Here is a 26,057-nt window from a genome sequence, read left to right as displayed (position 1 = left end):
AAAATTTGTTTGGGAACAGAATTTTGAGGAGCAAATTCCATGAAAAAGGGACAATCTTTGGATTTCGGGTGCAACGAATAGATTTAACTTCCTAACTTACGCAAATCCCATTTACAGGGTCCCTTAAAAAATGGATTTTGAAGGGATGGACACGGACTATATTTTTTCCCGTCTTCACGTTAAGGACTATATGAGAGCTTTATATAACTCCAGTTAAACCAAACATGTGTCAACAAATATCCTAAAACAAGAAAAAGTTTGTGTGTGTCTTTCAAGTATATTTCATAAATTTTATTCTTTCCGTGCAAGGAACGGGCGCTTCTGCTAGTGTATCGTAATGTGGTGGGCACATCGGGAATACTTAACTTTACAATAGACAGTGCATTGTTGGTTTCCAAAATTGAATCTCGAGAATCTGAGTATGCAAAATGTGGAAGAATGATGTTATATCTCCCAAAATGGATAACTATTACCATTGCTATTACTATTACCTCACTATTACTATTACCTCTTTGGGGTGAATCTCGAATACTTAAACAGTAAATTGTAACTTTATAGAATTACTTATACATATAATAATGAAACATATATATAAACTACTACACTGTCAAAACGAGAATCTAAAATCCTATTTAATACATTCTTAATTCTAGCAATTAAGCATCCGAAAAGAATGATACGAACACAACACACACAATACACGAGAAATATCAACTGAAATAGGAACGAAAGTCCATCACTATGAATAATTCTCAGTCTTGGTCCAATTCTTTTACACATAGATATACAGACAAGACAATAGGTACAGTAATTGCAATTATCACTGGCGTGTTATTGCGGTCAATAATTGCACCTTCGCACAACTAGGAAAGAAATATAATTAAAATTTTCCAATGCTTCTATTCTTCTGAGGTTAAAATTTCAAAATTTATGGAAGTGTATCAGATATTCGTATTATGCGTTATCAAAAAGCCCTTGTATAAATGGTCGTGCTTTTATGTGCAATTTGCAATTATTTGAAATGCCGATCTGCTCCCTTTGCCTTTTAAAGTTTTACGTATCTATTAAAAAAAAATAGATTTCTTTATTTTTAGTTAGGAAGTTCAGTTGCCGAATTTCACGTTTTCAAACTATAGCGATTCCAATTTGGCCCCCGTTTACCAAGTTCTCTGAGAAGGAAACAGGGCGCCTCAATAACAGAGCGCCCAACTCTGCTGCGACGAGTGCTTGGTTCGATCCCAGATCATACAAATTTGTGGTGGACAACATCGTGTTTGTGTTTTTCCATTTCCTATGCTATTAATTCCTCCATAATCATTCACTTTCATTAATCACTCGTCTCCTTCAGTCTAAGGGTATAATCGTGGGAAGTAAAACTTCATTTTTCAGTTCTCTAAGAAATCAAGTTGTTCTCCTTTGGGAACTGAATTTCGAAAAACTCCAAAATATGTGTTTATTTATTTTAACTTAAATTCAAGGAATTCAAGAGACTGAGTATTCTTCTGGAAACTTTTCTTATACCTCGCCTACATCATTAAAGTAGTGCCCTAATTTGAAGTTTCTGCACACAGTGCTTCTGGCTGAGCGTTGATGAGTGAATGAATTAATTTAGCTTCTTATATCATATTGTAGTATAGAAAAGGAAAGGGAGAAAAGAATACGTCACAATACGCAAAATTTACAGCAAAAGCAAACCTGACGAACATCATTTCCTTCCACGCGATCCACTTGTTTATGAGACTGTACTTCTTCCCTCTTAGTATACTAGAATCTAATAGTTATTCGTGAGATTATGCTACATAATGAATAAATACGTTCTGTGACTACAATGTCATTTGGTACAGGAAAAAAATCACAAAATTGACTTGAATATTATGAAACCGTTCCCTCTACTCTTTCGAGTTATTTTAAATATCAAGAGAAGGAACACACATACCTTTTCATACATATGACCGGTTACGTTGAAAGCCTTCCAGTTTGATCTCACCCACGTTTCAGATAGCTGGTATGCTAATTCTTTGGCAGATGAATCCCCAGTATTATTTAGTCCTACTATTAAAATATATTGTAGATGAAGCCAAGCATTCGGAAAATACCATTGTTCTCTGGAAAAGACCATTGTTGCTGGAACAACTCCGGGATATGCTGAAGTTCCTGAGCGCTTGACACCAAGACCAGGGTTCATGAAAGCTGAGGATTTCTCCAAGTACTTCAATATTCTTCCAACAATATGATCTTTCCGGCTCTCTTCATAGCATTTCATCCACAAAGGTGTTATGTTGGATATTGTAAAGTAGTTTCTCCTCTTGTTATTTATTCTATCATAATCAAGCCAAACACCAACTTCATCATCCCACAAAACCGTGTTAACTGCTTCAAGCCAGCCATTAGCGTACTTGTTGAATTCCGCTGCCTTTTCATACATACGAAGTTTTGAAAAGTAGTCTTCTAGAATTTTAGCATTCCAATACAGTATTGCATTTAAGCTCACAGGAATTATGTACCTGGTCTTCAGGTTAGTCAAGTTACCTGTAAGTCAAGTACATTTTATATTATATGTATTATACTCAGAAACATTCATTCGACATAACTTATAAATTCAAAGCTGAGTACATCTAAGAACGTGCAGTAAAAACTCGATATTTGATACAGCCTATTTACTTAAGAAACTTACACATACATAATTCATCATCCAAGTAAACAAATGATCAACATTCTAGCAATGACACGAGAAAATATTTTGTTAGTTATACCTAAAAACACACGCGCGCACAATTTTTTCTGTTGGATCTCAGGAAATGTTTTTGAGTATTTTACTGATTCGTAAATAAAAAAATTTACCCAGCTTTTCCGTTCATATCCTTGTGCGCACAACTGTGGTATCTGTACCAGAGCCCTGCAAACTTAAGCCCAGCCCGGCTGGATCTATATTCTGTGCCCGGCTCGACCCGACCCGGTCCGGTCCGAATCTCGAGCCGGACGTAAACCGGCCTGAGAACAACCAAGTCTGATAAGTCAAGCCAATCCTTCAATATTCAATGGAAAATGAGAAATATGTCGTCATAACATTGCAATGTCTATTTGTCCTTCTCGAATGGGAAAATTGTATGAAAGATTACCCAAGGTTTGCTTTCTATATCCCTATTCTGTCTGTCTATTTTTTATCTGCGCTTGCTCTGTCCGGCCATGTTTATTATATAATACAGCTCATGGACGTAAAGGTTTTATGCTATACTACACTTATTAGTGTGTTACGAGTAACAGAAAAGATAGGTAAAACTGCTACAATGTACGTAGTACTAATACCACAACTGCTACTGCTAATACTACTATTACCATTATGATTAGGAATACTACTATTACCATTAGGATTCTACTATTGCCGCCACTTCTACTACTATTCTACTACTACTACTACTACTACTACTACTCATTACTATACTAATACTATAGCGAATACCACTACTGCTATTACTAGTAATACGAAAACAGTATGACTACTACTATTATTACTTCTACAATTACTATTAATACCACTACTGCTAGTATTACTGCTACTACCACTACTATTACTACTACTATTAACACCACTACTACTGGTACTAACACTGCTACTACTAAACTACCATGAAAAATACTATCACTGACACTATTACTACTATTTTGCGTAACGCTTTTCAATATAACTTCCGCCGAGATGAGCTGCCATCAGTAAAAAACCTTTTTGATTGCGTTAGTAAGGTAATTAATTACATATCTCAAGAGGTTTGGATTGGTAACCCGGCTGCCACACACTGTTAACCAAGACAGTGAGGTAAGAGGGAAGACTAAACTAATCATGTTGAAATCTATGGATTCGCAAGTCGTCGACTCCGGCGGATACTAGAAGAGCACAAAGAAGATCAGCGCTTAGATTGCCTTGATGAATCCTTAATGAAGGAAATTACTGCATTTTTTAGAAGATTTCTACGATGCCATCAAAGCAATGAAGGCAAAGAAAACTGTAACAATGCATTTAAATATTGCCTTGGTTTGAAAGACTAAACAAACTTTGGAAAGTTGAGTGAAGTTGATTCCAATGATATGTCGCAGCGTAAGTTTCGAGTGGAACAGTTTCGCAATGAGAAGGTCGACATTAGTATGGATCATAAAGTGGAGACGTTCAGCCCCAACTACCGTCATCTCCGAGCAATGTCTGCAGATGAGGTACTATCTGTCCACACAGAAGTACGTCGTATCATTTCGTCAGTCATCTACTGCAGTTGGCTTCTTTGATTTCCTTGCTAAGGATCAGGGGCGGCTTGCCTATAAGTGCTGCAGAGCTGCAGAACTACTAGCTATTTTAGTGGCATAAATATATTTTCAATTGAGTTGAATTGTGTTTAATTTAATCAAGGTAATAACATGTAATGATAATATTTGGTCTAATGGTGTCCTGAAATTGTACTGCTGGATATCGTAGTATTACTGGAAACACCTTCTGAAGCTTAATAATATTGCAAGAGCTGTGCACGGATTTCCCTATGCTTTAGCATTGAAACCAAAATCTTCACCAGCCGCACTGTATTACGTTTTCCTTGTTTCTTGGATAGGATTTACTAGAGCTGCACTCTCAGCAGCTCAGAACTCACGAATACTTCCGAAGAAGCCGAAGACACACGACGTGTTGTACATAAGACTCCCTTCTCTTGTTTTTGATAACGGTGTTCAGTGTAATTGTTGTGCGCTTTGAAAGTAATAGTATTCCATGTTCAAGTTTGTGCAAATTTGAACAAACAGAATTTGTGTGACAATTTAAAAAAAAAAAAACATAAACCTTAATTCTTCTATATTCTTCTATAATTCTTCTTTATAACCTTATAATTCTTCTAATTACCACAACGACAATAGCTGAAGTAGAACGTTACTTCTCTAATTTTAAAGTAGTTCAAACATTTTCGAGAAGCACAATATGTCAGGAAAGAATCAATGCTTTGGCTGTCTTATCAATCGAGCGTGATTTCATATCCATCATGCCGAACTTTAATGATAGAGTAATAGGACATTTTGCACAGCAGAAGAAACGTCAGATAGATTTTATTTACAAACGATAAAATATTTATAATTCAGAGTATTAATAAAATTTCTACCTGTATACATTACATGAATCCGAAATTGTTATGGTGTCTGAAAACAGTGTTTCTTACGATATTGATATGGTAGCTATTTTTAAAGTTTGTTACACGAAACAGTGGCGTATTTAGGGAGGAGGTATCGGGCTCAAGATCCCCCGAAATTCATTTAAACTTGTAGGCATCCCAAAGGAAAAATTAAGTGCTTATTCATATGCTGTGTATAGCTCCTCCCGAAACAAAATCCTAAATACGCCACTGACACCCAATAAGCAAAACAATAGTCTTTTGGTTGCGATACAGGAAAGTTGTATATATATTTGTTAATTTCAATTATAATTGTCATTTACGTATAACGATTAGAGTGCTAAAGGATATGCGGTTCGTGTACATTTTATAATTAATTACTGCAAATTTAATTATATACAAAAAAACAAACTGTGCAGAACTACCTCAGATTATGGTATCGAGCCGCTACTGCTAAGGATAGTAGCTCAAGCAGACACGGTTTAGAGCCACCTACCAAGAAGAATAAATTACTGGAATGGGAAGATGGACCTTCAATTTCTGGCGAATTTGACGATGAAGTACACATCTACCTCAACATGTCCAAGAGAATTAGATATATTACAATGGTGGAAGCAACAAGACGAAACATTACCAAAATTACGCAAATTAGCGCGTCAGTATCTGGCCATCCCTGCTTCTAGTGCGTCTACTGGAAGAGCTTTTCGTACTACAGGCAATATAGTTCAGCAATGGAGAAATGCTCTAAAGCCTGAGACTGCTGACTCTATTTCCGTGCTATTCGATGAGTATAAGGACATACAGTAAAGCTATGTTCATTTTGCACTATTAGTTTCGTAGAACTTGTATTTTTATTCTGTTACTATCAACTATCCCTTCTATTTTATGTGACGTTAAGAGGCAATTCCGGTAGCTGCTATTTATACATTTATTTGTCAGGGGACGTTTGTGGTATATTTCGTTCAACAATGTTATGTATTGATTTTGTTTGATTTACTTCCTCACATTCCGCCATAGAGATCTTTTACTTTCTTGTTATATGTCATTGTGTTACAACTGTTCCAGGAACACCTAATCGGCCCTGGCGTCTTGGTGATTTATTTGATCATTATATTTTGTTGTTATATTTGTAGCATCATACTATAAACAATACAGGAACATGTAACACCATTTGCTTTCTGCCTTGCTAATTGAACATTACTACAAATTGCGCTGGTCGTATGAACACGCCAGTTCACGGTTTCGGCCTCTGTAGCCTAATGGTAGCGTACCAAATTCTACTTAGTAGGTCAATAACTTTATTTTATCATACGTTCTTTAGGTAACTACGGCTCAGGCTGTTGATGGGATGAACTGGTGAAATGAAAACAGTGGGAGAAAACGGACTACCCCCGAAACTCCCACGCACTCGGTTGATTATCCACCACAAAGCTCACATAGCACGAGCAGGGATTGATCCGATGACCTCTAGCACCAAATGTCAATGCTTTACCTACTGAGCCATCGTTGTCCCTCGTAGATCAAGCATTGGTTCACATTCTACGCAGAGCGGCCATAATAACTAGCATTTCTCCGATTTTTTTCTGTACTTGGAAGGTAAATTCTGTACCACCAGACATGTCAACTCTGACACGAAGTCGTATCAGTTGTAGTAGTAATAGAAGAAGTAGTAGTAGTAGTAGTAGTCAGAGGGTGCTCTTAACCTATGTCCAGTAGTGATGTGAGGTGGAAAATTTTCCGCGGAAAATTTTCCATTTTGGAAAATTTTCCGGAAAATTTTCCGCTATATTTTTCCGGAAAATTTTCCGTTCTAATAAAATATCAGTAATGAAGTAACAATTCCTCAGCAATCATAAAATTGTTTGAATTCATGTATAGAAATGTTAAAAAGTGAAAGATCGTTTAAAGAATCTGAAAATTTTCATGGCTCAGACAATTTTCAGTACTATGTAAGAACAAATGAAACAGTTTTTCATGAATCGAAATATTTTCTCTTATATGGAAAAATTGAATAACTTCGGTTTTTATGTCGGAAAATTTTCATCATTTTGAAGCAAAAAGTAAAACAGCTTTTTGTGAATCGGAAAGTTTTTTTGCTCTGTAGAAACAAGTGAAAGGAATTTTTATGAATCGGAAAATTTTCATCACGATGTAGAAACAAGTGTGGAAAAAAAACTTTTCATAATCCGGAGAATTATGGATATTGTGTATAGTGATGTTAGGTGGAAAATTTTCCACTATATTTAACTGCACATAGAGTTACAAAATTGAATTACTGTAGAAGAAAGTTAGTCAGCAACAAATTATAATTTTTCGATTAGCTTTCGGGAACAGGAAAATTTTCTAATATTTCAAGTTGAGAAGTAAAATTTTACACAGTGTTTCTCTCTCTCTCTTCCTCTGCGAGCTCCTTCGTTGCTAAGCGGTTAGCATACGCGCCTTTGGCATGCAAGACCTTTCTTTGATTCCTAGCGGGAGCTCATGTAGTTCGGATTCCACGTTAATTAGTTGGTCCCGTCTTATATGGTCTCGCTGCTGAGAAGGACGTTAAACTCAAAATCAACTCAATTCAACTTCTCTCTCTCTCTCTCTCTCTCTCTCTCTCTCTCTCTCTCTCTCACACACACACACAGAGAGAGAGAGAGAGAGAGAGAGAGAAAGAGAGAGAGAGAGAAACACTGTATATTTTTACTTTCCAACTTAAAATAGAAAATTTTCTGGTTTCCGAAAGCTAACTGGAAAATTATAATTTGTTGCTGTCTAACTTTCCTCTACAGGAGTTGAATTTTATAGCTGAATGTGCAGTTAAATATAGTGGAAAATTTTCCACCAAATATCACTATACATAATATCCAAAATTCTCCGGATTATGAAAAGTTTTTTTCACTTGTTTCTACATCGTGATGAAAATTTTCCGATTAATGAAAATTCCTTTCACTTGTTTCTACAGAGAAATAAAATTTTCCAATTCGCAAAAAGTTGATTTAATTTTTGCTTCAAAATTATGAAAATTTTCCGACTCATGAAGAGTTCTTTAATTTTTCCATATAAGACAGAAAATATTTCGATTCATGAAAAATTGTTTCACTTGTTCTTACATAATACTGAAAATTGTCTGAGCCATGAAAATTTTCAGATTCTTTAAACGATCTTTCACTTTTTAACATTTCTATACATGAATTCAATCAATTTTATGAATACTGAGGAATTGTTACTTGATCACTAATATTTGTTAAGGGAAAATTTTCCAGAAAAATATAGAAGAAAATTTTCCACCTCACATCACGGCTAAACAACGATGTAGGAATAAGTGGAGTATGTTTTTATGAATCGGAAAATTTTCCGTTTGAAAATTTTGCGGAAAATTTTCATCACTGTATAGGATAGTCAATTTTTCGATTCATGAAAAATTGTTTCACTTGTTCCTACATAGTACTGAAAATTGTCTGAGCCATGAAAATTTTCAGATTCTTTAAACGATCTTTCACTTTTTAACATTTCTATACATGAATTCAATCAATTTTATGAATACTGAGGAATTGTTACTTGATCACTGATATTTGTTAAGAACGGAAAATTTTCCAGAAAAATATAGAAGAAAATTTTCCTCTTCACACCACGGCTAAACAACGATGTAGGAATAAGTGGAGTGTGTTTTTATGAATCGGAAAATTTTCCCGGAAAATTTTCTGGAAAATTTTCCGGAAAATTTTCCGTTTCAAAATTTTCCGGAAAATTTTCATCACTGATGTCCAGAACCTCTACTTTTACGCTCTCTTCACAGTGACGTTACCAGCGAGGAACTTGAGTTTGTCTGCTTGGCGCGCGAAGATTTGCTTGTAAGACAACACAGAATTCTATATTTAGTTTGGGTTTTTGCCGTGTTGAATTGTGTTACTTTCTTTTCTAGTGGCAAATGTTTGTGGACACAACTTTCTATTATACGTTTTTGAGTACGTGGACGAATATTATTTAATAGAGGAAAAGTCAATATCTCGGAAGATTTCTTTAAGTGGGCTTGGCTGTACAGACATGCAGTATTGCAAGATAGTGTGGTGAACTTCAGTACGTGTGTACATATTTATTTTTACGTGTATTTGTGTTTTTCTTTTCGTGTGATATAGTGATTGTTTTTTGTTTGTGTGTGTGTTTGTGGGTGTAAATAAAAATGCCTTCTTGTGCTGTAGCAACGTGTAGGCATGCAAAGTCCAGTTCCTGCACAAAATGAAGCAAGTTATGTTGAAGGTTGTCTTTCATCTCCACGTGTTTCACATGATAGAACGATAAGATATGAATCGCGAGAAGTCAGAAAACGGACTCTAAAAAACTTGTCTACACTTTCTCCGAAAAAGAGAAAATTAGATAAGGAAACAGAAACAGAATTTAGAGATAATATTGAAATGGAACAACTTAAAACAAAATTAATAACTATGGAACAGTCGAACAAAAATCTTAAAATGCAAATTATTAATCTCGAAGCGAAAAACGCTGTGTTGCGTTGTACCATAAATAAGAAGAGTAAAGAAATCAAATCTCTGAAAAAAACTCCTAATGATAAAGTGAAACATAGTGTTAACCAAATTACAGGAAGCATTTTCACTCCTATGCAAATAGACTATCTTGTAAGTAAAAAGAAAAGAGCGCGTTGGAATAAAGATGACGTAAGTAAAGCTCTGACGATACGCGCTTTATGAAAAAAATGCTATCTATACATCCGAAACACCATGAATTTTCCACTTTCGGGACTATCCACTTTAAGAAAGTGGGTCTCCCATTCATTTGATTGTAGTCCTGGAATTTTGAATGAGGTATTAGAGTTAATGCTCCATCAAGTGCAGCAGTTCAATGACAAAGATTTACTGTATGTGTTAAGTTTTGATGAAATGAACATATATTCACGCATTTGCTATTATCAAAAAAATGGTAGTGTGTTGGGTCCTTATAGCCAAGTATTAGTTTCTATGTTACGTGGACTATGTAAAAACTTTAGACAGCCTATATACTATGATTTTGATGTTCAAATGACAGGGACATTATTATTGAAAATAATTTCAGCGATTCACGAGGCTGGTTTTAAAGTAGTTGCCGTTGTTTCGGGCATGGGGGGAAAAAACGCGAGAGTCTGGAGAGATCTCAAAGTAGATAACAATCCGTGTTTTTCTAATCCCTGTGAGTCCGATAGTAAAGTTTGGGTTTTCGCTGATGTTCCTCATTTGCTGAAGCTACTACGCAATCACTTTTTGGACAATGGCTTTACATTACCAAGTGGGAAAAAATAGGTAGGAATGTTGTAGAGCGTCTGTTGGCGTTAGATGATGGAGAAATAAAAATATGCCCTAAATTGAATTCTCATCTTTTGACCGTATCAGGAAGAAAACGACAACGTGTTCACTTGGCATGTGAGCTCTTTTCGAATCACGTTGCACAGGCCATCGCATACCTACTGCCCGAAGAAAAGGAAACATCTGATTTTTTTTATTTATTTATTTTTTTTTTCAATTGGTCAATGACACATTTGACATATTAAATTCAAGGGTGCCACATAATGAAATGCAACCTATAGCAAGTGCATTTGGAATTTATGCCACAGCACAAGAAAGTGTGCTACTGAAGTTTCATTCTATCTGCGAAAAAATGAGAGTAGGCAATGTACAACATCTTCTTCCCTTCCAATGTGGGTTTTTGATGAGTATTCGATCTATTCTCGGATGTTTCTCTGACATAGAAATGAAATATGACAAAATATTTATTAACTGCAAAGTTCAACCAGGATTGTCTCGAAAATCTTTTTTCTCAGATAAGAGCACTTGGACGAACATATAACAATCCGTTGCCCGTGGAGTTCATAAGCCGCCTGAGACTTTTAATCATCAGCAGGAAAAAAAGCGACTTTCCTTTAAGCTCTGTGACACCTGTTGCAATGGAGAACAAAGAGGAAGATTACGTTACTTCCCATCTTTTTACAGAGCTCACTCCAGATATACGGCAAGCTTTATCCGCAATTGACAGTGATGCTGTAGCACATGAAATAATTCTTCGGGATATGTCCAGAGAGAATAATTCCGCCTCATCGCAATCAGAGAGTTCTGGAGGTCTCCGTTACTTAGCAGGATACATTCCTCATCGTTGTCACTCACTGGACTCATCACTTGGACAACCCACAAGAGAGACCTTAGTTGAACCACCAAATGCTGAAGGTTGGATTGAAAAATTATCAAGAGGTGAATTATTTGTTCGGAAAATTGGTTAGTTACTGTTCGGGAGTCTGAAGAAGTTTTCGCCGGTTTTCATGGGAATAAAATCGATCAGAAAAGAGAAGTGATTAAGACTTTGTGTAATGTTTTATGTGAAAAGTACTCCCATTTGCATCTGACCATAATAAAAACATATGTTCGTACAAGAACATTTATTCGCATAAGACATTTAAATGTACAAGCCAAAGCTAACAGAGAAATGAAATATCAACAGAAGGCGCGGATGTGAATAGCGTTCTCGATTTCAAAGTAAAATACAGTATTTTTCTTATTCATTTTCATAAATTTCTATGTATGCATCAGGGTTGATATGTTTAAAACAAGTGTTTAGAACATGATTAAAACGAGGGCTGTTGTTTTATTCAGTTTGTTTTAAACAAATTGTTTTAAACGTGTTTTTTGTTTTTTCGATGCTGGTTGGACATGTTTAAAACAACTAAAACATCAGATTGAAGAAGCTAATTTAATTTTCTAACAAACAACCCATCCTCCGCAGGATTTGTGCATGGAGCAAATTACAAGCAGAGTAATATTCTTATTATAAAAACAATTACTGAACGAAATTCTGCACATCAGTGTGCGTATAACTAAACCAACAGAAATTCAAGTGAAGTATTTGAGCATTTCTTAATTTCCAAAAATAATGGAGGTTAAACACACTATACACTATTCTAAGATCCAAATTCACAAATTCAAAACTTGGGTATTTTTTAATCACTATCATTTCCATAATAATGAACAGTTCTCACATCATAATCTCGAAGAAATGCTCTGACAAATACAATACAACTCATAGAAAAGAGCAGCGACTAGCCTACAAGAAGCAAATTACATTTTAACTAAACAGTTTTCAAGATACATCTCTATCTGCAACATGGGTAGCTAATAATGATTAGTGTCTACGGCATAACAACACAATTAACTCTAGACATCCGCCAGGGATTTTAACAAAATGGTAGACTCTCACGTTCGAGGCTCTGGTGACCCCCCTAATTATCACAGAGTCATGAGTTATACACCATTGGAAAGCTTATAGACCACAAATTCCAACGAGGTAACATTCGTGAAATTTCCGCCGTATTCATAGAAAAAGAACAGACATAAAACATCATTAAAAATATGAAAATATTGACTTTGCGGGGCCCTGGCAACCCTTGCAGTCACCCTACGCTGACAAAATGATGCTAATGTGTAGGCCACATACTTGTGACAGTAATGTAAGAAATGGTAGCCATTGTTGCCATTCCGTAATGAATTCGTTTTATGTAGGAAATATTTTTTTAAAAAAATATGCGCAGAAAAACATTCATTGAATTAGACATTCTCTCCCCTCCCCCACTATAGTACCACGTTCATATGCAAATCATTTTTGCTGCACACATAATGTATACGAACAAGAATTATGCTTTTAGACCACTCCAGTGAAATATATATCTTGTGTTATATGGGACCGTCCCGAAAATAAATATAAATTAACCAAATTTGACCCCCTCTTCCTCTATAAACAACAAGTACACATACAGGTTACTATCATGTAGGGGACTACTTCATTGCTTCACATACCAATTTTTATGGATGTACCACAAAGGGGGGAGGAATACCCGCCTAAACCTGATGAAAAAAATTTGATGAAAAATTAAAGAAAAAAAAAAACTTCATCCTCCCTCTCTCGGCCGTACATATGTACCCCCTATATACGTAAAATGCAACTGACGGAAAGCTTTATCCCTCAAAAATACTTTGGTACCAAATCATCTTTCTAGCTTAATTAAGGACTGAGCTATTGATGTTTGTTGTAAAAATAAATGTAATTTACGTCAAAAAACTGAAACTCCAAAAATTGGCTAACTCGCCCCCTCCCTGCTCCCCCATATAAGCAAGAAGTACAAATACACGATATTACCATGTAGTGGCCTACTTCATTGCTTCACGTAACAATTTTTATGAATCTATCCCCCAAGAGGGAGAATGGCCCCACAAAAAACTGTTGAAAAACAAACAAACAAAAAGACAAAAAAACGATATTTACCCTCCTCCCACATACATAAAATGCACACCAGCAAAGCTGCATCTTTCAGGAATAAATTGGTACCAAAACTATCTTCCAGCCTTAATTTGAGGTTTAAGACTGAGCCATTGAGGTTTAAAGCCCTGACACAGCAGTTGCGTCAATGGGCGTTTAAAGATTAAGAATGCAAACGACCAGTAGAACGTAACACAAAGAAACTAAACTACATATTCTGTGAACGGAGATCGGGAAAATCCCGATTTCTTTCTCCGGAATTCAACAGATCGATTTGGGCAGATCGAGATTAGGGAAGTTCCCGAAATTTCATCTAGCGGTTGAATATAGATGGTAAGCAATACCTAAGAGTGTAAAAATGTAATATATATGCCTATTTAGATTATTGTTTTAAACAAAATAAGCATTTTAAACTTTTTTTTTGTTTAAAACAAAGTAATTTGTTTTACACGTTAAAAACGTTTTAAACAGAAAAAACATGTTTTAAAAATAAAAAAAACGTTTGTTTTTTTTTTAAAAAAAATCTTTTTTTTTTCAACCCTGGTATGCATGAAGTTCATGATTTAAAATTTTATTTTTCGGTATTTTTTCTGCTTATTGGTCCTCTGTAGATATGTATTTGAGTTGGAAATCAGAGTAAAATTCCGGGAAGTCCTAGGTAGAATGTGTGGGGCTGTTGCCCCACGCCTTGCACCATAAAAAGGAAGATTAGACCGTTCAGGAAAAGTAGCAGGTTTACTAGTTCTAATTCATTGTTGACATTAGTGTTGTCCACGAGACGAGAAGCGTCCTTTAAATTCGAATCTAAAAGCATGGCAGGTCTCATTTTCGCGCAAGACTAGAAATTTCACGAGTCTCATTGGCAACACTAGTTCACCCAAGTATTAGACCTTAAACACTGATTTAGTGTTATATGGTTCATAGTTTAAAGAAAGAAAAAAAAACTATAAATTGATAAAATGATTGTAAGAACACAATGAAGAGCATTCATTTATCAACATTTAAAGATAAACAAGTCATTATACAATATACTCCAATAATAAATATGGTTTAATGTTGTTACATCTCACCCTTCGTGAATCTCTCGTGACTTGGAAGGATTCTCATAACTACTAGTTGAAATTAGGAAGTCAGGATATAAATTTTGTACTTAAATTTACACTTGGGGATAGAAAAACTTCCAGGCGAGACGAAAAAACCTTTTTCCGAAAATCGAGTCGCTACAAAACGAGAAAACCTTTTTTGTCGTCTATTCTCGACTCGTGAACAACACTAGTTAACATACAAAGTATTTAGATATAAACCAATTTCCGGACTGTATACTATTAATGTTACGAAGTGCAATCATAGCGTCAACAATGGATACCTTAAACATAACCTGTCGTGGATAATCGACGTGACGTTTAGCACGGATGGGTTTCATTTTAACATTCACGTGGAGCAGATATGAATTGGCAATTTTAAACTTTAATCCTGAATGCCGTATATTAAACAAAATAAAATGCTAGACATCAAAGGGCTTCCGCAACTGAATACAAAGATAATCTATTATTATTATTATTATTATTATTATTATTATTATTATTACCCATTGTTCTAATATCCTATCAGTAATCACAAAGTAATTATTCATGCCGGGTGTGGAACACACCTTATCATTGATTCCGCAATTACTTTAACTCCAGAGCCCTGAAATTTCAGAGATTGCCTTGGTAGAACACTTATTTATCTGTAACTTTGCATAAATACATTCACAGTAACATTTCAGATATAAATAAATTTAAAATGTAATTATAAATCAAGAATTATCTATCTCCTCAATAAATAAATAATCATGCAATATAGGTACACTGTTAATTTTCCATAATATAAATTGCATGAAAAAGATGTCCTATTTATTTTCGGCTTATTTATTTAATTATTTGTAGTTTGTGCATAGGAGAATGTTACGACAACGAAAATGTTATGCTTAAAGAAAGAAAAAAAGACATATTCTGCCTGCTTCGCACACTTCTATACCTACTTGCTTCTTCTCGCTCGTGACGTCACGCAAAGAGAGGAGCGAAGCGTCTAGGCTTACAGCCCAACCTTTCCTTGTTCTTGTTGTTGTTTTTGTAGTAGTAGTAGTAGTAGTAGTAGTAGTAGTAGTAGTAGTAGTAGTAGTAGTAGTAGTAGTAGTAGTAGTAGTAGTAGTAGTAGTAGTAGTAGTAGTAGTAGTAGTAGTAGTAGTAGTAGTAGTAGTAGTAGTAGTAGTAGTAGTAGTAGTAGTAGTAGTAGTAGTAGTAGTAGTAGTAGTAGTAGTAGTAGTAGTAGTAGTAGTAGTAGTAGTAGTAGTAGTAGTAGTAGTAGTAGTAGTAGTAGTAGTAGTAGTAGTAGTAGTAGTAGAAGTAGTAGTAGAAGTAGTAGTAGTAGTAGTATTAGTTGTAGTAGTAGTAGTAGTAGTAGTTGTAGTAGTAGTAGTAGTAGTGTAGTAGTTGTAGTAGTAGTAGTAGCAGCAGTAGTAGCAGCACTACTACTTTACAGTCTTGAATCAAGAGTCAGTTTCCCAAACACATTACGATTAGCATAGGCTGACAGTATTAGTTTCCGATCCCTGTCCGGACTGAGCAGTGCCCGGTTCGGCCCTATACCATTTGTGTCCGACCCGGAATGTGCCCGGTTCGGTTCGAGCCCGGTCCAGTTTGATATACTTAAAACGGGCAGGGCCGGGTAATCCACCGGACCAAACGGGCGCGCCCGGCCCGTGCAGGGCTCTGATCTGTACCTATTATAAAAGCTCTAAAGAGGGGATAAAGAACACACTATATTCATGCTTAATACAAATCCAAGATATTTGGAGAAAAAAAGATAGATTAATGAAAAAGACGAGATCTGTGAACTATATTTTACATGACTCAATAACTTATCATTTCTTAGATCACAAAGAACTCGATGGGCACGTGTGTAGGCCTGTATATACTTTTTTCTTTACTATTAATTGTTGAAATTACTGTAAACTTTGGGGTGAGAATCACAATGAATTTGAAACCATCTTATTTGGTGTGCCAAGTATCCGAATCATTGATAGAAGACTTGCATAAAACTTCTCATCGGTGGCATGACGTAAATATGTCACACTTCCACACGTGGATTCGCGTCCACAATTGTCCCTGCTAGTAGGTAATGAGACAGCTACTTGTGAAATCTTCTACCACATATAGTGAACAAACTTATTATTTCCAAAACTGATTTTACCTCTCCTACGTTACAGTAGGTGCTCACAAGGCTACACGTATTTCTATTACATGGAATTACAGTATTTTATCACTATACTAAATTATTTCTATGTTATTTGATAGTGCAACACAAATTAGTGAAAATAATAGTAAAAAAAAAGCTCAGGGTCACATTTGCACTTTTAATTTCAATAAAAAATCATGTATTCTACCATGATTACTTCAAATTCTGAGTTTAAAAGAATACTGGGCAAAAGCTTCGTGACTCAATGAATAATAATGTGATGAATGGACTACATTATTCTTCAGTATTCGTACGGTAGTGAGAATTATTTAACCTAACTTAAAGTTTCTTAGTGGAAATATATTGAATTTTTATATGCGCTCCCCCTCAAAAAAAAAAAAAAAAAAAAAAAAAAAAAAAAAATTAGGTAGGTTTTATACTGTAAAGTATATATCGATTAGAGAGCATTACAAGTTCTTCAGCACGTTTGTATGCATATTAAAACGCGAATTTATGGTTGTCGTTACTACAGTTTGTTTCACATGAAGAGACTGAGGGCATTAAAAGTTTTAATCATGTACCCAGCCCAGTAAGTACTGCAACAGGAAATCGCAAACAAAAATTACGTAGAAAATGGATATAGAACCGGTATGAACTTCATTTGTACAGTTCTTTATGTACCATCTGGTAGAATAATCCCACCCTGATTTAGCCCCTGTTCTCAACTCAGAATAGAACTTTTGTTTTTCTTCGTCAATTTGGAAAACTTCTGCATTCTCTGTATCTTCACTAAAGATTTAAAAACAAATAAATAAATAAATACATGTACAATCTTGTTTAAAAAAAATGGACATTCGGCTCTATTTTAATAGTCATACTCTCACAATCGTACGTAGGAGATTTTAATACTTTAACTTAAAATAAAGATAACAATAGATCAAAGATGATTTACTTTTGTTTTTGATTTAATTCCATCTAGGATAAGAGTACATGTTATGTTCTTTAGAAAGAGATGGATTTATTCTTTCTTTAATAGAACTGTATTTTAACATTATTTGAACTTATGTGTAGAAAACAACCAGTAATGTAATTTAGGATCTGGTATCATTGATTACTTACTAAATAAACTACGTGTGTACTAAAAAGGGGAAAAGGTGCTTAAATAAATATTAGAATTTAGCTTATTTACTTCATTAAACGAAAATATAAAAGTGTAGCTATCGTTCAATTTACTTGAGTGAAGAGTTTTGGAAAAGAGAAAGTTGCGAAGATAACTGAACTGTCGGGAAGTCACTGTTCTTTTGTAAAGTAGGTTAAGATTAGGCGTTTTCTAATCCAGTGTAACAACGAAAACATTGATCGGATTTTATTCAGAGGATATAACTTCCGTATTTTGGTGATTAATTTCCACGCCCTAGTTCTAACTTTTAGGAAGTTTTATCGATATTATTTCAAATGTTATATATATATTCATTTTGTCTGTAGAAATACATCACAATAATGTTTGACATTCATCCAATAAATGAAGTCATTGATGATGATAATATAAATAATAGCGAAGGGAATTAAATGAGAATCTGGTTAATCTATCTAACAACTAACCAACAACTCAAAATTTAGTTATTCTTTTGAACACTAAATGCTTAATCATGTACAGCAATTTGATTCGAATTCATGAGGTTAGATTTTTCTGCTTCGTTCAACTACAATAATTTAATATTACATGACACTTTATGTCAGACTTTATCTTATTTTTTTTTATTTTTTTAACGTAATCCTGGAACTACTTCGATGTATATTATCCGTATAGATGAATTATCCTAATAATGCCTTCATGATTCATAAATCACACATAACAACTCATTATAAACCGAAAAATGAAACATATTTGGCATTAAACCTTAAGTATCATGACAAAACGTTATGCATATGTTCATTTATTAATTAATTATTTTCAATCCAGAAACTTAAGATGAACATTAAAGGATCTTTCAACTTACTAATATAAATTATCTAGGATCTTATCACAAAAAAATATAAATGTTTTCTGTTTTGGGATTCACATCGAATATCAACTACGCAAATACATATATTCAATTATAATCATTAAGCGTGCATTTCAGGTAACATTTATTTTGCTAACGACTTTACAGGAAAAGAAAATTTTAAACAATAAATACAATTTTAAAAAGTCTTACCGGTATGATTCTGGTCCTGGGCCAGGTGAAGTTCCGTCGTATATTGGTAGACTGTAACTTTTTCCGTTCATTTCCACTTTCACTGGATAGTTTAGCCAAAATTTGAACTCCTTTTCAAGTGTTGAAATGCTGTCCTTTATAAACTGCTCATCTCCTGTTGCATCAACGTAACTTTTGACCATTGGAGTTAGTAATGGTGGTTGGGATCGTGTCAAAGAATAAATTCTGCCTCCGTTAGGTATAAATCCGTAAGTATCTACTATGGAGAGAAAGTTTTGCAGCATTCCTTTGGCGGTTTTGTGCATTTCTGAAAGAAGTAACCCGCGAATAACCCAGTAGGAGTCCCAGTAATAGAATTCTCGAAACCGACCACCAGGAATAATTATTGGATGGGGAACATAAATTATCGAACACATATCTGGATTATTCTTGACATCATCTTTGATTTTCTTCCCTAGGATTTTCCATTTTTTTTTATTTAGAGCATATCCCCACTCTCTCACCTGTCTATCCTGTACACTTACAAGAAATCTGGGTTTTGATGTCCAATCATCTGGAACCCAGTCTTCAAATTCAGTATCTGTATCACCATAATTTGTCGACACAAACTTCTCGATTTGATCCTTCGTAGGTTGCCCCTGGGTTTGATTCATGAATTTTTTTAAATTTTCTAAAACAACCGCCGGGGGAAATTTCAACTTTCTATCAACAAATGTTTTAGAGTCTTTTGTTAAGTGAGCCATTTGAACTGTGTGAAGAATATCACGACTGCAATACGCATCACTGAAAAAAACAAGTACTGAAAAATTATTTCAAACTACTGGTTTAAACGGATATTACATACAACATTATTTCGTATGGTTCTACTATTACATGCATATACACATACAAAATGGAATAGAACATTCATATCATTCATTTAAACGAGACATTGTCCTCTATACATAGAACTTTTAAAACACACGAGCATTTTTAAGTTTCTTTTCTTTCAAATCTTACTCAATATATAATGTTAAATATATAGAACTAAAATAATGCTAGATATTCATTTATTATTATAAAAATTACACACTGCTTTAAAAACCCAAACTTCGATCTACGTACAATTATGTGATACGAAGATATTTATTTTTCATGTCTCTACCTACCTTTATTATCGAACTATCCTTAGACATGTTTAATGAACTTTCAAAATGCAAACGGAACGGTTTCCTTATCTTTTCTTCGAATCACATTAAACTACTTCTAATGTGGATCTCAGACATAAAGTCAGAACATATTCTACATCATTATCCAATAGTTACTTCTATAATTATGTATTAAGAAAGCGTATTCAAAGTAAATGCAGACAGTTGTCAATTGAAGTACCTTACATGATACAATTAATTATATGAGTCAAAAATTTAGTTGAACGCAACTGATTATAATTGTTTCCAAGTTACTCCTCTATATGCAGCTAGCACGTAGTACTGGTGACTATTGTTGCATTTAAGAAAGCAGCATATTTTCATGGGTCTCTATCAAGTACATCGTATTTACAACTGTTGCAGAGGTGCAGGACATCGAGACTTATTCTTCCTAGCATGAATATAATGGTAGGATTCCATGTTAAGCTGTAAGTCAATGTCCCACAGAGACTCGGTTGTTTGGTTGGAATTTAGTGTCTCCTTCAGCGCCACGGCTATTTGAGAAGTGAACCTGAAGTTCAGGTGGAATCCGAACCATCGTAATGCATTTAAAATTTAAGAATCCTCATTGGGATTGGATTGGATTGGATTTTAGCGTCCCATTCAGCAGCGAGGCTATATGAGACGTGGACCTACTGATTAACGTGGAATCCGAACCACACGAGCTCCCGCCGGGAATCGAACCCAGGTCTCCCACGCCAAAGGCGCGTACGCTAACCGCTTAGCCACGAGGGAGCTCAAATCCCCATCAGCTCACTCGTATCGCTCCAGTGCTGTATTCCTACAATTTTCACAGAGTATACACTACTTTGTGAGCATCTATAATTGGCATAAAAGACAAGTATAACAATACAGAAAGTATGTTTTTAAATGAACAATGTAAAACGTATGTATTAGTAATTCTATTAAAATATAAAGGCTGCGGTATTGTTTTCTGGTCTAAAAGCATTTTATGATATTTTCTTGATAATCATTTGATAAACCACTCCATAAATAACATAAATGGGTGTAGATACTAACAATAAACTAACCCACTGTGAGAAGGAACAGAGAAAATCGCGCCCTATGTACCAAAAGGTCTTCAGAAAATTGTGGTGAGGAGTAGAGTGGAAATGCGAATATCACAGTCAGATAAAGCTTTCGTACTGATATTATTCACGGATCACGTAATCCTTCCATTTTCTTTCTCTTTCTTGTGATCGCAGAGTAGTCAGAAAAAAAAAAAGTTTTTCGCATGATCGATATGTTTGAACAACATTTAAGAATAGGACAGAAATGAAAGTGATATAATCACTTTATCACTGGAGTCATGACCCAGTTAAATAAATAAATAAACGAAACAAAAGTGCTATAGGACTACGCCTTGAAGGAGAAGGTATGTTCTAATGACTAAGGTTAAGCAGAGGTTGTACGGTGTATACCCTCGACTACAGTCCTGACTCCCACCAATTTTAGACCCTTCTATGTAATTACTGTTATTCTACCTTTCTGGTCTAATAGTATTGTGAAGTCTATTATAAATTGTGTATACGACGGCATTTAAAATTTTTAATGAAACGTAATGATGATTTTGCTTTGATTCATCCTTTGATAGGATGAATTCATATCATTGATAGGATAGAAGAGGAGGAAAGAGTGATGGCCTATATGCAGTTGCGTAAGGCTGAATTACCTTCGAGTGCTCGATCCCCCCTTGACGAAATTCTGCGTATGCCACTGATCTACTGCATCTTCAAAAAATTGTTGTGATGAATTAGAACGGCACATTTTGCTTCTTACCAGATCACTGAAGATTTAAGCAAATTTCCAAGTTGGAAGTCTGTGAAAGAAAGCTCGGATGAAGTATATTAAGCAAGAAGAGCACGAGGAACCTACGAGGAAAACAGGTAGATTCTGACGCAAGCAATTCCCCGCTAAAGACACTTCACATATGGAAATCTAGTCACTTTAACAGGGAGAGTTTTCCGTGTAAGCATTGCATTCGTTGCAATTTTAGGATACTTAACAATTCCACGCAGCTACACAAATAAATAAAAACTCTCTGACATGAGATCCTAAAAGGCTTAAACCGACCACAGGGTAGTTTTAAGTTGGTGAGTGTGACCATCCTCCATCGCTAATTTCGTCGCTGTTCTTTTGCTCTTCCTTACAGAAAAATAAAATGCTAAAGTAAATTCCATACTGTTACAATTATGAAGAGTGAAATCGGCAGAACGTTAGACTGAAAGATACATGGTCAGTCGGTCCATCATTTCACGAACCCAATATTATTTGCTTTCTAGCCCGAACTTGCTACTTTTTTAATTCAAGTAACTCCCAAATTGTCTCATGATGCTGGGTCTATACCAAATGCTCCTACCTGTATCGAACACGAGACAAGAGCATTAAAAAGAATACGGCTCGCTGTAAAGAAGCATACACAAACAAAAAAAGGATATTACAGTTTCTAAATCTGTAGCGTTCATTATATTGTCAATTTTCAGGTGATAAAACTATTTTAGCACAATCAACAGCATTTTGAAGAGTAAATTCCTCTTCTCAATCGATGCCGACGCTTAATATCTACTTAGTAGGGCTTCTGAGATCAAGCCTGAAGATCAACAAGTGTTCAATGACGTGAATTCCAAATTCTCATACTCTCAAAGAAAGAAGAAAAAAAAAAAAGAGGAAAGACCAGAAGTAATCAAAAAACACCTTCGAGTTCATATGACCGGTCAAAGCTTATGGCTAAAGAAACCAGGAAGTAGCGGAAGGCCTCAGCTATCTTTGAATCTATTCTGTACAGGTATAACACAATCTGCAAATACATTACTGAACTTAAAAGAAATAGTAGTTAAAATTGATATTTCTTAGTTATATCTCCATTTTATACGATAAATTCATGTTTCCTCCGACCCCTTACGTGAAACTAAGAATTTACATCTACGCACAAAGTATACCATGTATGCTTGAACAACTTTTTTTTTTTTTTTTTTTTTTTTTTACGTTTATGTTTTTCTGTTTGCCGAATAAATATTGTTTATCAACTTATTCTGTGCGCCTTGAGCGTAATTAACTGATGCGTGTAATGTAATAACTAATGCAATTTTGATTGAGTAATATTCTACATGAACATCCTATCAAGGAAATTATATATATATATAAAGTAATCTAATACAGATACGGATACTTCTTGAATGCGAACAGTATAATCCTATCCAGTAACGTTAGCTTATCTTAAATTCTTTGTTGACCCTCAATTTATTTGCGCACAAGGAACTGCTACGAAAGACGTGTTGTGCATTCAAATTGTTTGTGAAGACCTTTAAAATAATAATAATATGTATATCATCGTCTGCTACCAGAAATCCAAAGAACTGGACAATGAATCTTATATTAGTGGAAACATTACGAAATAAATAAATAACACTACAAGGTGAAATAAATAGTACTTACTTTTCACATACTGAAGAAAAAGCCACTGATCCAGCTATGAGCGTTACGCAAAAGATAAAAATGTTTGTGAGATTATACATTGTAAAAAGTTTATATAAATAAATATAAATTTATGTAAATCACTGTTCGAATTTCTTGTTGATGTTAGTAAAGAAAATTAGTACTGTTTTTCACACACGCACACTGCTACTAACACAAAACAAGTTGCAAGATTTCCTTGTTGATAAAGCCTTACTTCTTGGCAGCAGCTCTTTTGCCTTCACCTTTCTTTGGTTTTGCTTTGCCTCTCAGAGCTCGCAATCTTTTCATCTCATCTTTGAAATCCTTGTGTTCACCTCTGTGGAAAAAAAAAAAAAATCTTCTGTCAGTTCCAACTAAAAGCAATCAATTACTACAGGAATAAAAATATCCGTCAACGCAGTACGAATAGCTGCGATCACTTGCCGCTCCAAAGCTTTCTGCAATAGTATGTTTTCATGGAACTCAGCCGCGTTATAAAAGCGAGGGGGCTTGGTATTACATCAGCTTCCACACTGGTTAAATCCCAGCCGAGCCCCTGACGTTGCGCTTTCTGATTGGCTACCAGAGGCACACCTCCAACCGAGGTCATCAAGAACGCCACCTGCTCAGCAACTTACCAGAGACAGACCATGACGTATTGGTATTCACGTACAAAATAATCTTAGTTGATGCAATGTACGTTACAATTATGACAAACAAACCCAAAGGGACATTTTTACTCGCCTAAGGCGGGGAGCATTATTTGTTCCACAAACAGACTACCAGAATATAATTTCCTAGTTCTCTTTCTTTCTTAACAATAAAGTGATTTTTTTAAAGAAAAAAACAACAATTAAAAAGTAAAATGAACATCAAACATGCCCTTTCTTTACTAGAAATTACGCTTTCATATTGTATGTAACATCATGAGAGAAATAAACAATAGTCTTTAATAGAACTAATAACATTTCCCAATGACTCTACTGTCTTTCCCTAATCAACATGCACGGCAGTGCATGGCAGCCAAGTTCCGCGAAGAAAATGAAAACTGGCCTGCACTGCCGTAAGCATATTATACACGAACAAGAGTTTTGGGTAAAATCGCCGATTTCGAGGCTTTGTAAAAACGATTCTATTAAGGGTAGAAACATGAAATTTAGAATTTAAGGAGATATCCGACATATGTACTCATATACCAAATCTCACATTCCTACCTTCAACCACATTCGAGTACTGGACCCCTAAAATATGCAGTTTTCAGGCTCACTGACTCACTCATCAAATTGATTAGGTACTTCCCAATGAGATAGAGACGTGAAACTTTGCATAAGGATAGCCTATAGCAACTTGAGTATGGAAAAAGTCCGAAATTTGAGGAATGTTCTATGGGAATTTTTTATAGGCAAAAAACTGTCCTTAGCCTAGCAAGAAATCGTTTCATTGACTCACTCATCAAATTGATTAGGTACTTTCCAATGAGACAGAGACGTGAAACTTTTCATAAATGTATATTATAATGGCTTAAGTGTGAACAAATTCCGAAATGTGAGGAATGTGCTATGGGAAACTTTTCATGGGCGAAAAACTGTCATTAGCAAAGCAGAAAACGGTTCATTTACTCACTCATCACATTGATTTGCTAGTTCCCAAAGAGATAATGACGTGAAGCTATGCATAAAGGTACCTTATAATGACTTGTGTGTGAGAAAGGACGGTAATGTGAGGAATTTGCTATGGGAAATTTTTCATGGGAAATTTAAGGAATGTGCTATGGAATTTTCTATGGGCGAAAAACTGTCCTTACTCAAACAGAGATCGGTTCATTTACTCACTCACCATAGATTAGGTGCTTCCAAATGAGATAGAGAATTGAAACTCTGCATAATGGTACCTATCTTACTTAATGACTTGAGTAAGTAAAAGATTCCAAATTTAAGGAATGCACTATGGAAATTTTTATAGTCGAAGAACTGTTCATAGCTATTAGGTACTTCTTAATGAGATAAAGATACGAAACTCTCCATGAAGGTACCCTATAACGGCTTGAGAATGAAATTTGGGAAATTTGCTATGGAAAATTTTTCATTGGCAAAAATAAATAAATAAATAAATAAATAAATAAATAAATAAAATAAAATAAAATAAAATAAAAAATAAAAAAAATGTCCTTACAATCAGAAATCGGGAACGATACCGTTATTGAACACATATGTGTATAGTGATAATGTTGTCAATCGTCCGAGTGATCGAGTTGGTGCCCTCCTCGCTGGTCTATTGGCTACCACGTGCACCTTTGGTGTATGGGGTCCTGGGTTCGATTCCCGGTGGAAGAGCCTTTGGAGTCTTAACTCTCCTCGATGTTTCTGTGTTCGTGTCCCTGTCGTTCTAGGTTAATAGAAAAACGAGCTAAGGTCACTGAGAGAAATCCGTTATCTGGACAGCGGTATAGTGTACAAATATACGGGATCCTTATGTTTACTAATGAAATCAATACTTAACATACGTTATCCATATGCTACACACGTACTGCCCTCTTTCCCGCTTAGATGTTACACAATGTCGTTGCAGAATGTCTGACATCTAACAATCTTCCGTATGTTAGG

At 35.0% G+C, this 26,057-nt stretch overlaps 2 protein-coding genes across 4 annotated transcripts in view; both read right to left on the bottom strand.

Annotated features, from left to right (window-relative positions):
- LOC145688278 (trehalase-like) overlaps positions 1–23,592 on the bottom strand; it is a 32,426-nt gene extending 8,834 nt beyond the window's left edge. The window contains exons 1-4 of the mRNA XM_081762276.1: positions 23,455–23,592; positions 18,833–19,615; positions 17,281–17,423; positions 1,937–2,529 (exon numbers count right to left, since the gene is read on the bottom strand). Coding sequence (XP_081618402.1) covers positions 1,937–2,529; positions 17,281–17,423; positions 18,833–19,615; positions 23,455–23,534 — 1,599 coding nt within the window. The 5' untranslated portion in view covers positions 23,535–23,592. The remainder of the gene's footprint in view (positions 1–1,936; positions 2,530–17,280; positions 17,424–18,832; positions 19,616–23,454) is intronic.
- Positions 23,593–23,648: 56 nt separating this feature from the next.
- Positions 23,649–26,057, bottom strand: part of LOC145688277 (uncharacterized) — a 56,221-nt gene continuing 53,812 nt past the window's right edge. For 2 of the 3 annotated variants that reach the window (XM_081762273.1, XM_081762275.1), the window contains exon 4: positions 23,654–23,791. In XM_081762273.1, coding sequence (XP_081618399.1) covers positions 23,686–23,791 — 106 coding nt within the window. In that variant the 3' untranslated portion in view covers positions 23,654–23,685. Of the gene's footprint in view, positions 23,792–26,057 lie in introns of all 3 variants that reach the window. The other variant, XM_081762274.1, reaches the window with a different exon arrangement.

Source organism: Thermobia domestica, chromosome 6 (assembly GCF_964235325.1).
Source record: "Thermobia domestica chromosome 6, izTheDome1.hap1.1, whole genome shotgun sequence".
Classification (NCBI taxonomy): Eukaryota; Metazoa; Arthropoda; class Insecta; order Zygentoma; family Lepismatidae; genus Thermobia; species Thermobia domestica.
Note: the sequence above shows the minus strand (reverse complement) of the source record. Positions and strands in the feature narration are given on the sequence as shown.